The sequence below is a fragment of the Cyprinodon tularosa genome, unplaced genomic scaffold, assembly GCF_016077235.1.
Source record: "Cyprinodon tularosa strain WSP-4 unplaced genomic scaffold, ASM1607723v1 ctg212, whole genome shotgun sequence".
NCBI lineage: Eukaryota > Metazoa > Chordata > Actinopteri > Cyprinodontiformes > Cyprinodontidae > Cyprinodon > Cyprinodon tularosa.
Genome location: NW_024038786.1, coordinates 155,144 through 169,004, shown reverse-complemented (window position 1 = coordinate 169,004; position 13,861 = coordinate 155,144). Strand labels below are relative to the sequence as shown.

The 13,861-nt window shown below is 36.5% G+C and overlaps 1 protein-coding gene across 3 annotated transcripts in view; it reads left to right on the top strand.

Annotated features, from left to right (window-relative positions):
• LOC119783871 (protein TANC1-like) overlaps nt 1-13,861 on the top strand; it is a 144,146-nt gene that overhangs the window by 26,163 nt on the left and 104,122 nt on the right. For all 3 annotated transcript variants that reach the window (XM_038285576.1, XM_038285577.1, XM_038285575.1), the window contains exon 3: nt 8,811-9,017. In XM_038285576.1, the coding sequence (XP_038141504.1) occupies nt 8,811-9,017 (207 nt within the window). The remainder of the gene's footprint in view (nt 1-8,810; nt 9,018-13,861) is intronic.

Below are 13,861 nucleotides of genomic sequence, written 5' to 3'. Positions count from 1 at the left end.
GTGATGCACTCTGCTCATACACTCTTTGTAATCTCAGAACCGTGCCAGAACTGAACCGCGCTGAGTCCTACTGATGAACTAGTACCATGTTAGCGCGGTTCGGTTGTGTCTGTCGCGGTCCGTTCAGTTCTGCATACTATTTACACTCAACAATTATCTTGGTTACCATGCTCTGACTGATCTTGGCACGGTTTTGAACGGGTAGTGTAAATGGGGCAATATAATCTTAAGGTAAAGAGTTTGTGCACAATGCAGACAAAATGGGTTGTAGAGTGTCTTTCTAAAGTATTACGTCTTCTTGTACTTTTTATTGAATGAAATTAAATGCATTTTGTTGGTGTTTCATGTAATGCAAAATAATGTAGCATTATGAACTGGATAAGAAAAGTATACATACATCTGAAAAGTGTTGTATGGTGATGTCTTGGAGCATCTCACCCTTTTTTCAAACCATGTGGTATCAGATTAAAATGAGCTGAATATGTGACACATGAGGAGTGCTGAATTCAGTCTATTCCTGAGGAAAAACCTGTGTGCAGCCACAATCTAGGTCTGTTAGTGTTCGCCATTATAGTACATCTAGTATTGGCTTAATAAGACTGTCCTGGGATAGGACATGTAGGTTGTGGTCAATTTTTAGTGTCATCCTCATTGCCACAAGGCTGTAATTAAAATCTGTTTCACTTGACATTTCTGCTATCAATTAGCATACAGACATTTTCATCTGTCAGTCTCTTTTATTAGCCTTGGTGTGTCTCTACTGTCAGAAATCGTCAGATAAAACACGGCTAAGTAAGTCTCAGGCACATATTTTTTTTCCCTATATGTGCTTAAATTGCCAATTTATGAAGAGGAATGGGAAATGTCATCCTGCCAGGCCAGTGCTACCCTTCACTTCCTCCCCCTCTTCTACTTCTTATCCCCAAGAAACACACATACCCTTCCCTGCTAGTCTTTTCCCTCAGGGCCAACAAGGACAGCATTCCAGAGCTCAGGCAGGGAGGAAAAAACATGAACACAATCTCAATGCTTTTAGATTCAAGATGCTGCGAAGTCTTTTAAAACCTCTGTAAAGAAATCCAAATAAAGTTGGAATACAATGAAGTTGTTTTTCTTCCCAAGGATAGTGGAGGCCTTGGTTCTGCTGAGGTAAAACTAAAGACATTGTCAAGGTGGTTTCCTTCCTTCGAGGACTGCCAGCTGAAATGAGTTATCCTCTAATTGCCTGTGGGAATATGTTGGAACAAAAATTTTTGCTGTGAAATTCAGGTTCCATGCCTTAAAGTGCCCAATAATCTGACATGATATTAAAAAGTCTTGAATGAAAGAAAAGGTTGTTAGAAAGAGATTTGTTATGGATTGCTTTAATTGCCCATGAAATTAATTTGTACTGAATTACAGGAGACAGAAGTACAAACAAAATGCTGTCACTAAACTTAGGTACGGTCATGTCACTGTTTATTACTAATATGCTTTAATGGGCTTTTTTTTTTGCAAAGCTCAAATATAGTAACCTTGTGCTGCAAGCTGGATTATTACGAGATCTAAGTTTTCAGTCTCTCAACAAATCCATCTTGAAAGACTCCCGCTAATACTTTCATCTCTTAACAACCAGTGGGTTGGACCAATGACATGCCAGCAGTGTTTTTTGGGGCGGGACATGTAGGAATGATCACAGTCAGACGGGCCTTGCCGGGGCATTACAAACATGGCTGTGCTACCTGTCTATACTAACCTTGCGCTGCAAGCCTTTTATGCATAGGTATGTCTTGCAAATTCCACAAAAATCACTGCACAATGAAATGCTGACTTCTCCATAAACATCCAACAATTGTCTATATTTCTGTAAACGTGTCCCACCTGTCATTCCTTGTAGACGATTCGCTGCTACGATTAGTTGAAAGTGTATTATGGAAGATGGGTACTAGCTGGCACGTCACCCCATTAGCTTGAAGTATTTTACTAAATGTCCCTCCTCTTCGTGGACAGGTGGAACGGCAGCCATCCCAAATTGATAACGTAGAACTCAACTCAGTTATACACATATCAATCAGGCTACTGCAAGGTTAGAAATACAGGCCTACAGTATTCTAAGAGTTTTATTTTTTTATTTTTTTTAACTGCTTGAGTTAACCCTCACTAGAAAAAACATTTCTCCAGCGTGTTCCTATAGTATTTCTAATTTCAAAGAATCATAGAAGGTAAAGACTTCATATTGACCTTTATTCTTGTCCTTGATCATGAGAGATGGCTCAAACTGTGAACCCTCCCCCCACTCTGTATCCTTTGTTGTCTGTGTCTCTCTCCTCTCTGTGGGTCACTGTGGGTTAACCGTGACAGCTTTTGTGAGACTGTCTCCCTGGTCTCGGAAGTACATAGAGACTCCTCTTTGGCACTCAGTCTAGCGAAAGAATTTTAATCTTTGGTGAATTGTCTGTTAGTCATCAGGCTTTGTGTTTTGATTGAAAGAATATGCATTAATTATAGTCTCCTTTGTGTCTTTTGGCCATAAGATGAACTAGATGTAAGCAGATCGGTTTGTGCTTGCTTGTGTACAGTAAACGAGAAGAGAGATCGTCAGGAATGGTGTCATGATGCTTACTCTAAAGATTTTACCTGCATTGTTATCCATTTCACACAACATAAAAGCTGGAAGGAATGAATTGCATATTTTTGAGCCTGTTTTCTTGAGGGGGGGGGCTTTCCTTTCCTTTAGGATTGACGGGCCACATTCCACAGCACAGCTTTACACAAGCTGCTGAGGACATTGTCCAGGCTTTATTCATTAAAGAAGGCTTATTGCTGGTCAACACAACGTGAAATTGAAGCATCTGTGTTTTGATTTTTCTTTTAGCTTTTCAAACCTACTTTAACTACACTTAAGGGCAATTTGACTTATTTTGTTATGGTAAGTTTTGTCTTTAAATGTATACTTCGACTGTTGCTTATTATGTAAAATATGATGTAGCCCAATGCAGTGTCTTGAAAATGTTGTCAGCTTGAACTTTATCCCTCTTTTATTTTTTTTTTCTCGCATTATTTGACCAAAAGTTTTAAACTATGTATTTGATGCTATATAACATGTACAAACCAGGTAACAGAGTTACACCCCATCTTTGTAATCTCAATATAAAGCAAGCTTCCATAGGCTATTGTGCAATATTAGGTTTGGTTTGGCTATGAATTAATATCAAGTGTCCAAAAAAAAAATAATTTAAAAAGTTGATAACTTCAATCAAAATTACCCAGTTGGGACACCATCTAATAGTCCACCACCTCTCAGTCTTGTCCCTTATTGATTTATGAATACCTGCCTAATGAGCTGTGGTGATAAAGCAAAAGAAGTGGATTTTCACACTAGCATTTTCAAGCAAATCTCATGCATATACAGGATAAACATTAACCTGTCTGCCATAATAACGTATTGACAAAAACGGTTCAGCTTCCAGTTAAAACACATTACTCATTATATTTTGCTTGTAACATCTAACTAAATGCAATGTAAGCAACAAAAGATGGACAACTAACAAGCTACAGGAAAATAAAAGAAAGATTAAAAACTACAAATAAATCTGAAACTAATGACTCAGAAACAGATGCACTGATGACACAGTAAATTTTTTTTACTATAGTTGCTTATGAGGGATTGGTAATTAGGCCACATTATCTTTGAAAGCTTAAAAAGAACAAATCACTGTTGCTAGGAGTTGAAAAAAATCAGTTCTCAATGCAAACCAGAGGGGAACATAAATTATGATAATAAAATATGCCTTTAAATACAAATTGCTGACTTAGAAATCAACATTTTCCTGGCAACTTATCCTTAAACATTGCAGCTTTACTTACAGCAAAATGTGTTTCTACTCAGTAAGGCTAAATATGAGAATGTTTATTTATAAAGCAATGTTTAAACCATGTATCATCTACCTTCCACTTCACAAAAATGCTTTCTCTTATCCCATAAACTAGTAATAAACTCATGCTTTTCATAGTAGCTTGAGAAAATGTTAAAAGTGCAAGTCGTACGAGTATTTTCTTTAGAGACTGAAAATAATTGATTTATTCTCCAATGGCAAACCATTGTAAATCAATGTCTTGAAATAATATTGAGCCGTTTTACAGGGTGGGTATGTCCTTGTGGGCTCTGGACCTTTCATTTGATGAGGAGGAATGAGCATGTAAGGGACTGTAATCATTTTTACATCATCCAGGGCCAGTGCCGTATAATTAGAAAGAGCAGATGTCCTCGACCACAGAAGGGGCTGAAATTGCAGGCCTTGCCTTGTTGAGGACTCTGGAAAGTAACTGAAATAGCATTGGCGAGTTTCTGCCCCTGTGTCCGTCTGTGTATTATAGTGTCGGTCAGATGGCAGCTCAGTCACCATAGCACTCCGCTGCATATCCACCAGCACTTCGATTACCAGCTTTTATGTGGCTCCTCATGTTTTCAGAACCAACTACCAAAATTGCATCTTAATCCGTTTAGCATGCAGCATGACAGCAACCTGTATCGGCACAATCTGGTATTAAGAACCTGCTGCAGGATGTGTATGTCCTTTTTTTAAGTTAAAATATGCCCTCTTCAACGTAGCCTTTTATCCTAATATCCACTGAGTATTTGTTAGATGTTTTAATGATTGAACAGCAAGGGGCAAAGTATTGAGTTGGATAACATGAAAAAGAAAGACTTGCTGCACTTTAGGTTGGTTTTTAAGGAAATAATTTCAATAAATAAGGTTCCTGAGGGAAATTGGACTAATGTTGGTAACTTGTCTATTAAATACATTCAAATAACATATTTTGAAATTTCCCTTTATCAGTTAGTTCTAAGGAGGAAAGTTAGCAAATTGCACTAAAAGACTGATGCAAAGTGTTGTGATGGGGTTTGTCATTGGTTATTTTACTTATTTAAAAAATTTCATTTGGATTTCCATCCAAAAATGCAGTTGAGTTAAAGTATTATTATTCTTTCAGAATCAAAGTTTTGACAATGTTAAAACTTTATAGACTCTAGAGCGATACTCTATACAAAGTCTTGCATTTTGTCTGAGCTGATCCTTCCAGTCAGGTCAGGGTAACTACAGATTTTATTGTAAGCCCTTTTTTATGTCGGGTTATGCAGAGGTGTCATTGGACATTTCTGTTACCTGTTTCTAGCATTCTTCTTTGTTTGGGAGCTTTTAAGACACAAGACAGCTTTGTGTCCATGCTGGTGAGGTGGAGGAGTGCAGAAAACAGGAGGGTGCTAATTGGAGCATGCCTCCTTTGCATTAGAGCCTTAAGTGATTACGTTTCAGAAATAAGCCAGAACTTGTGTGTAACCAAAATGTCATAAATGTGGCTCACCACATCTGCAGATCTGATTTGGCTTGGTCTGTTGATGCATGGTCTCCTTTACTAGTGAGGTAATTCATCTTGTCTAGAGGTTTATAATTTATCCATTTCATTTGTGGCAGTGATGAGTGAACAACTTTAATTCTGGAGAATAGATTAATATACTGAGCTGTAGTCGTGACTCAGCATATTATTGATATGCTCAATCATTTTTTAATACCCTATGAGAAGGTAAAGTCATTTATACCTCAGCTGGCAAAAATACAAGCTTCAGGGAACATATATGCAGTATCAACAGAAAAACAACCTTCTAACAGATATTAAGAAATGATTATCTGTAAAACTGGGCTCCAAATCTGGAAAGAAAACAGTAAAATTAAAACTAATGTAGTCTGCCTTACTGGGGCATTATTTCCCTCTTAAGCTATTTATATGTAATTATATTACAACCACAAATGTAATTTATTCAGAATGGTTTTAGACCTAAATGAATTGCTACATAATGCAGTAGTGTATGAAAAATTGTGTCTACAAATAGAATCTGGAAAAGGAATTATCTGTGCTGTGTTTACAGCTGCATGTCATTTAAGATATATCTCGACTAGTTTTGCATATCTTAAAGAGAAAACCTGAAACTATTAAACTTTCTCAGTCATAGACAGAAAGGGCGGAAGGCATCAGTTAAATTGGATGTTCAGGTTTAAACACAAATTGGAGGTTTGGACTTTGGCTAGGCCGTTCCAACTCATGCATTAGCTTTAATGAAATCTGTTTCTTTTTACCTCTTTTTTTTCGTGCTTGAAGCTGAACTTTCATCCTAACTCTCAAATGCTTTGTAGAATTTTAAAACCTTTCTTCTGTATTAACTTAATCTATAATCCTTTAATGCTGACTATCTGTATGTTCCTGTAGTGGCAAAGTATCCCCACAGCATGATCCTTTTACCACCTTGTTTTTACTATGCAGGGTGATGTCCACTGTTCGTTTTCCTGCGGCATATAGGGTTTTATATTTAAGCCAGGATGCTTACATATAAAGTTTTCTCTCCTGCGTTCCCTTTAGGACTTTTAGTAGAAAATGAAATTTTTTGCCACTCCCTGATTAATACTTTATGGAGTGCACTAGGGTTGCAAGATATTAGGAAAACGTATATTTGATGATACGATCCTAATAAATGATATTATAGCAACAACACTTTCAATAATTATCATTGCAAACAGATCAGGCTGTTATTCACAGAATCATTTATTATTTCAATTTTAGCAAAAATGTCTTATTAAAAAAAATAATAATAATTACCCCAGCTTCTGCCCATCCTTTTGGAGAGGACACATCTTGTCTGTAGTTGCTTAATGGCTTGATTACAGTACCACCTCTTTATGTTGTAAAACGTTCTATGTGATACGCACAGAAAGCTTGAATGCATGGTTCTTATTGATTAACCCAGATCCTTGCAGTTCAGACAGTCGTTTGCAATGTGCATTTGTATTATACCATAATATGCCTGTGATATATACCAGCAGCCCTAGTGAAGGCAATTTAATTCCTGCCAAAAGATTCTTCTACCTGAGATTTGCATCTCTGTACCTTCTCCAGAGCTACCGTAGGTTTTCTGACTGAGTTTTCCATCTTAAAGCTATTTTTAGCACTACCTTTAATGATTATAGAGAGGAAACTTTTAATGTGAAACCTGTGTAATATTTGTTTTTTAGGATTTAATCAAAACAGTTTCGTAAATTGGATATAAGGTAGTTGGCTGTGCAAAATGTGGTCATCTTCCTCCCACTACTTTCTCTTTGAGGGGGAAACCACATCTTAAGAGGAATGCTATGAGCAAATATTTGATAAAATCAAAACAAACCTAAAATCTCATCCTCTTTGCATGACATATACCAAACTACACCCAGGAACATCCAGAGTGGGTCATCAAGGAAAGTTTACAGTATTTGTGTTTCAATGGCGGGCTCAGTTTTCCACTAACTTGATGTCCTTCTCATGTTTCGTAGAGGCATGGGAAATACTCACGGGCCCATGACCTCTGGTGTTAAACACACATTAAACAGTTTTTTTTTTCCCATGTCCAGGTCTATTTTATCATATCTATTTATCTACCATATCCACATCTTAACTTATTAATAGGCTTATCTGTTCACGAGCGAGAGTTTATGGACCACATCAATTTGACTGTGCAAATTCTCAGTCACACAGAACTGCTCGAATGCAGACCAATATAACTGACAATGTTGCCTGGATAGGTTTCGAAACATTTTTAGAAAAACTGAGCGAAAGTGCACTTTCCAACCGTATAAGCCTGTTTTGTGGTAACCACATCAACTGTTTCTTTTCCTTCATGTTAGTTGGATTATAACAAGCATTTACTGTGCTGTAATTGAACCTTGTTATTGACATGTACGTGCAGGTTTTTAAAAATGCAGAGGACCCACTTTAAAGTGTTTGCCAGAACCTTGGTGCACTGTTGCCCACTCTAATTCCTGTTCCCAGGGACATATCTGCTGATGATACAGGTTGAAAGCATGAGGTTTAGTTACTGTTCAGGCTAAGGTACAACTTTTCCAGAATAGTAAGACATTTTACTTAAAGTATTATCACGCTGAACGTCACAGGCAGTTTTGAACTGCAGCGCTTAGTGTCTGGAGGCAAAATAATTTTACCAACTGTAATGGAGTCATCATGTTTTTGAAGGTCCCCTGTGTGCACATCCTCTAAGCTGCTAAAAACATTATGTTTATGCCAGGGGAAAAGTTCTTTTTAATGGCTATCAATTAGTTTAAGTTTCTTCTTACTTTTTCCAAAAACTTTCCTTTCTTTTTTGTTTTTTGGAGAGCTGTAAAGTGAGGAAAGTGTGCCTGATGATGTGTTAGCTTTTACAGAAGTCAATGCTGCAAGTCCCTGATAAAAAGAAACATTACGTCAGTGTGGTCTGACGGTGCCAAGAGTAGTAGAGGGGTAGTAGACATATCATCACCGCTGGTCCTCACATCATCGAGAAGGATTCTTTTCTTAATGTGTTACATGCTCTACTTGAGGTTTTACATCTGGAAAATTAGTTTAACCATTTTTGCTCTGCGGAGGACAGCATGCTCAAACAAAATAAAAACAGTATCTCTCCTTTATTTTTTTAAATTAATATTGGAGATGCCAAACACATGAAATGAACCAAGAAAATCTGAAGTATTGTGACCAGCCTTCTTCATTGTGTTTTTGTCTCTTTGATCGCCGCATACTTGAGCAACACTGCCCTCAAAGCAACTGCAGGAAGTTGTTTTGCTCAATCTAGAAATGTGCCTTGTGTTTAATAAGTGTTTAATGACCCAGCAGAAGGAGGGGAAGTGATTGTTTTACTTTGCAGATGTATTAAGATCAGTACAGAGATCAAAATATTGTTTATGCTGACTGTTTGTAAGATGTCATTGCTTTTTGATCTGGCATAAGGTAATTTCTGTTCTTCTTAACAGGTGATGTTAGCAGCCTTGGTGCTCAGAGGAGATTCCAACCTGAGGTAAACCCACCGCCTCAGGGGCCTGGCAGTAGTCATCCTTATGCACAAGAGGATTTATCAAAGCTAGGATTATCCAAGGGAGTGTCGATGTCTCTTCCTTCCTCACCTCTCCTGCCACGACAGTCCTACATGTTGCCCTTACGTCAAAACAAGAGATCTCCAGGTAAATTTTGAACACATTTGGTACACCCTTCTCGACATTGCACTGTTGATGCTCCCAGTTTTTGCATTTTTGTTACTTACTATGTGTATTTTCATAAGTTGCTAAGTTGAATGAATGATAAATCCTCATACATATTGGGAATATAATTTTATGGGGTGAACAGCTCTTATCTTGAGACAAATTTAGTACAATAAGTCATAAAGTCCATTAATTGTAAAATATTTACAAGTATTTCTTTTTGTAAAAATAAATATTCAGATCACATAAGAAGAATCTCATTAATCTTAATGGTAAAAATTACTAATCCTTTGGTTACTTTATACTAGAGATGTCCAGATTAGTTATATTTTGCAATGGTTTGCTAAAGCAGCAGTTTAATCCTGCCATGTTTATTCTTAAACTGATACGACTTGTTAATTAGTCAAGGTGGGCCTAATTAAATGTTTAAGGAACAATCTAATTGAAATCAAACTTCTAGAATATGTTGTTCTCCTGCTGCTTTAACAAAATAAGCTTATTTGCCTCATGTGTTTTAGCCCAAAAGTTGGGTGGCTCTTTAGTTTTAGATTAATTAAATAAACAGGAAAAAAAAAAACTGATCCAACCTTTGGAAAATCTGCCAGATCCCATTTTTATCTGACTGATTGCTGCAACCCCAAGGAAAAACACTATGATTACACATTGATAATTGGGACTAAAAACAAATAATCAGAATAATCGTGATTAATCGGTTATTGGAATAATCATCAACTAATTTAATTATCGATTAATTGTTAAATGGAGTATAGAGACTGTAAAATGTGTCATTAGCTGAAAGACCAACCCACCTTTAGCGGCATTTAGACCAAAAAAAACATTTAAAAAAATGTCAGCATTTTTAGATGCTCAATCTGGAATTCCTCAGGTGGAAAAGATTTAGTTTGACCTGGTTTAATTTGGTTAAAAGTCTTCTTTAAGGAACCTTTTGCTGTCCGATCATTATCTGATTAATTGAAAATATAATTGACAAATTAATCATTTAAAAAAATAATTGTTAGTTGCTGCCCTATTGATAACATCTCCACAAAAGGTATAGAGAATAAAACCCAAACAGTTTATAAAAGCTTTGATTGAGTCCATACTTGAAATCAATTAAAAAACTATCTACTTTTTGTTGGTACAGTTCCTTTGTCTGCTTCTTAAATCCAACTCAGTGTTTGTTTTCTTTCTCTATTTTGGGTCTGCTGTGCCAAAGCCTCTTATCTTTTTTTACTCTACACCCTCTCAACAAAATGTTGTAGGGACTTGAATAAGCACAGGTGTCGAGATTATTGTCCTGCTTTTTGTTCTCTGGGGTTATATTAAATGTTTGCTCGATGAATGTTTGACATAAGTCTTTATATTCAGTGTCTAGCAACTTTGGAAGTTCCCCACAGTCAGCAAAAAACAAAAACTAATGCCGATGGGATGTAGCATCCATAGATTAGCCTTATATACCCTCAACATCAATATACCCTTGAAAAAAAATCATCAGTGTTAAAATAAGCTTTCATAACAAGACTCATTCACAATTGTGCATTCATTTTTACTGTGTTCATTTTAATATTTTTTTATCAATTACAATATCTTGACATCTGAAATATTCTGCATTGTGTGTGTATGACTGTGGGGTTTGTCTGCCTAGAAAATTTTGTCGCTTCCCATTCATATTTGATAACTGTGAATAAAAGAAAAGATCCTTGAGCTCCACTATATACACCCCAATGATTGGCAATAGGCGTCTATTTACAGTGGATTGAACCACCGGCGGGATTTCTTCTATCTGACATGTTGAGAACATTGTCACCAGCTGTGGAGGGCTTCAAAGCCATGAATACCTTTTGTAGCTTAACTTGTTCCAACCTGAATCTTTGTGCTCTGCAGACTTGGCAAAGAGGAGAGACATCCTTTAAGTGGTGACTGTGGCCCCCACTCACATGTGGCACTCATCTGTGGGCTATGTCGCTATTGTTTAGAGTGGTTGCAGCTGAGATCTGTTTAGTGTAAAGATCAGCAGATGGGAAGCTGATGGCGTGGTTTTATGTTCAGACAAACCTGTGCTTATTAGGCACAGGCTTCTTTCTAAACAAAAGGTTCAAAAAAGTTTCAAACTTGTAACATTTTGTAAAATGACAGTCTGTTTTTGATGGATATTCCTTCTCCAACTTCAAGCAACATTGTCTATGATTTTTGTTGTTTTTATGATATCAAACATTAAGGGTTAAATATAAAAAAACTATGAACACGAGTTTGTTTTGTCCAAGAAGGTATCTATCTATCTATCTATCTATCTATCTATCTATCTATCTATCTATCTATCTGTCTGTCTGTCTGTCTGTCTGTCTGTCTGTCTGTCTGTCTGTCTGTCTGTCTGTCTGTCTGTCTGTCTGTCTGTCTGTCTGTCTGTCTGTCTGTCTGTCTGTCTGTCTGTCTGTCTGTCTGTCTGTCTGTCTGTCTGTCTGTCTGTCTGTCTGTGTATATATATATATAAAATTAGTGGTGGGCCATTATCGGCGTCAACACGCTAATCTATTTTCACACTTTGGTTGGGAGCTGTACTGTCCTGTACTGTACTGTACTGGGTCTATTCTAATGATGACTTTCACCTTGATATTTTACCACGGATATATATCTGGGGGTGAGCACAAATCGGTCTTCCAACCTGTGTAGGCGTACTGTTAAATTACCACATTGAACGTGACGTGCTGACATGGATGCAGCTCTAAGCACAGCTCTATCTATACCTCGCTCAGTGAATAGCAACAAGCTGCCAGCGAGCTTGTTCTCCAGGCAGCCACAGGTGACCCATCTTACAAACTACCTGCAAGGCGAATACATGATCAGCATACTGGAGAAAGCCGTGAAAGAAGTTGATTGAGGTGACGTGTGTAACATTTTTTTGAGACACTATATTGTTAAAATGGGAGATCTATAATATGAAGTGGGACACTCTATTTTTTGCAGCAGAAACACAGTAACAATGGGCAAAGAAAAGAAGTTATAACTTGTGATTTTGCAAAAATAAAAAAGTAAACCATTTCTTTTAAATTCTGGAGGTAGCACACACATACCATGAATGCTTTTGGTAGAATTAAAATGAAAAATCTTTAATGGATTAAAAAAATATATATATATATATATATATATATATATATATATATATATATATATATATATATATATATATATATATATATATATATATATATATATATATATATATATATATATATTTGTGTAGAGAGAAAGATTTAAAGGAGAGGAATACTTCGTGAAGGTGAAAGGGACCCTGAGGACATAGCAGAGGAAGTCTCATTAAAAGCATATTGCTCTTGGAGTGCTCTGAGGCATGGGAAAGAGGAGAAAAAATGGACAGACAGGATAAGAAGGATGATAGGATGTTGGGGGTAGGGTCTGCTGCGTTGTCCTTACAGGTACCTGTGAAAACCCCTCGGAGGGAAGACTTCACACCTTTAGTTAATAAACACATGCTGGAGAAAATGTCTCAAGTCTGTGACAAAATCGACATGTGAGCTAATGCTGTTTTCTTCTGGAGTCATTGAAGCCACTTACACACCATTTTGTCAAAAATGATTATACTCTTCTTTATGTTAAAGAAACTGAATGTATTTATTAAATCCAAGACAAAGGTCTATTAAGGGGTTGTTGTTGCAGAATTGCTTAACCTGACTTAAATGTATTATAGAAATAGACTGAATACACCTGAGCTCATGGATATAGCCCATTTCACCAGGAGCCATTTGTAGAATTTTCTTCAACATCAGGACATAGACTCATAATAATAATGCAACTGTGTTCTAATAATAACAGAAGAGCAACAATGATCTTTAATAGCAATTGAAAGAACTTGGTTAAATATTACAACATTTATTTGTAGATTAGATATTCTTTAAACTCTATCTTTGAGCATTTGTAGGTTAGAGATGCTTGGAATTGGTTGGAAGATCTTGATGGAGAGAACCTCATAACTCAAAATAATAAAAAGTGAGAGACTTTGGCCTATTACTTAAATTTTTTTTAATTTTGCTTAATTTAAATTAATTACTATTTTTTATTTATATCACTGATATATATATATATCATATAAAATCCAGTTGGTTTCCATCAGCCTTATAAAGAAGCCATTAATAAAATGAGCAAAAGGATGTCTGGGGTACAATTCCCAGTTCTGGGTCATTTCTGCATGTCATCTCCTCTCTCTGCCCTACTTCCTGTCCAGCTACTAATTAATAAAGGCCATAAAGGCCACTGTATTATGAGCAGTTACTACAACAATGTGGCTCACAGAACCATGATAGTTTTTTAATATAACATTATAGAGCAACAAAGATAACAGCGATGAATCTACTTCATTAAATATCTGTATCATACATACTTTTAGCACATATTCTCAGATTTAAACTTGAATTTTTATACCCAATACCCAATTTAAGCTGATGATTTCATGCCAGAGCCTATGCCTGAAATACAGACTACCGTAGTTAATATGTCGTTGAGAGACTTTCTAACAAGGTGATCCCAGCTGTTGAATTTGACGATTTTGCTCCTGCAGCTTGGCCCTCAGCTTTATGGGGAAAGACACCATTGCTTAAGAGATCATGACAGAACTTTTCCTAAGCTAGGCGTGGGCTCTAATCCAACATGGAAATCACTTCCTAACTTCCTAGATAGAGTACTCAAAGTATTTGGAAGAATATGTGTGTTTGCTGAGTCAATATTTAACCATCCTATGATGATTTCTGTCTACTCATAAATACATCGATCAGTGTTCATTAAAAGCTTCAGTGTATTCTTCTGTGCTTTCC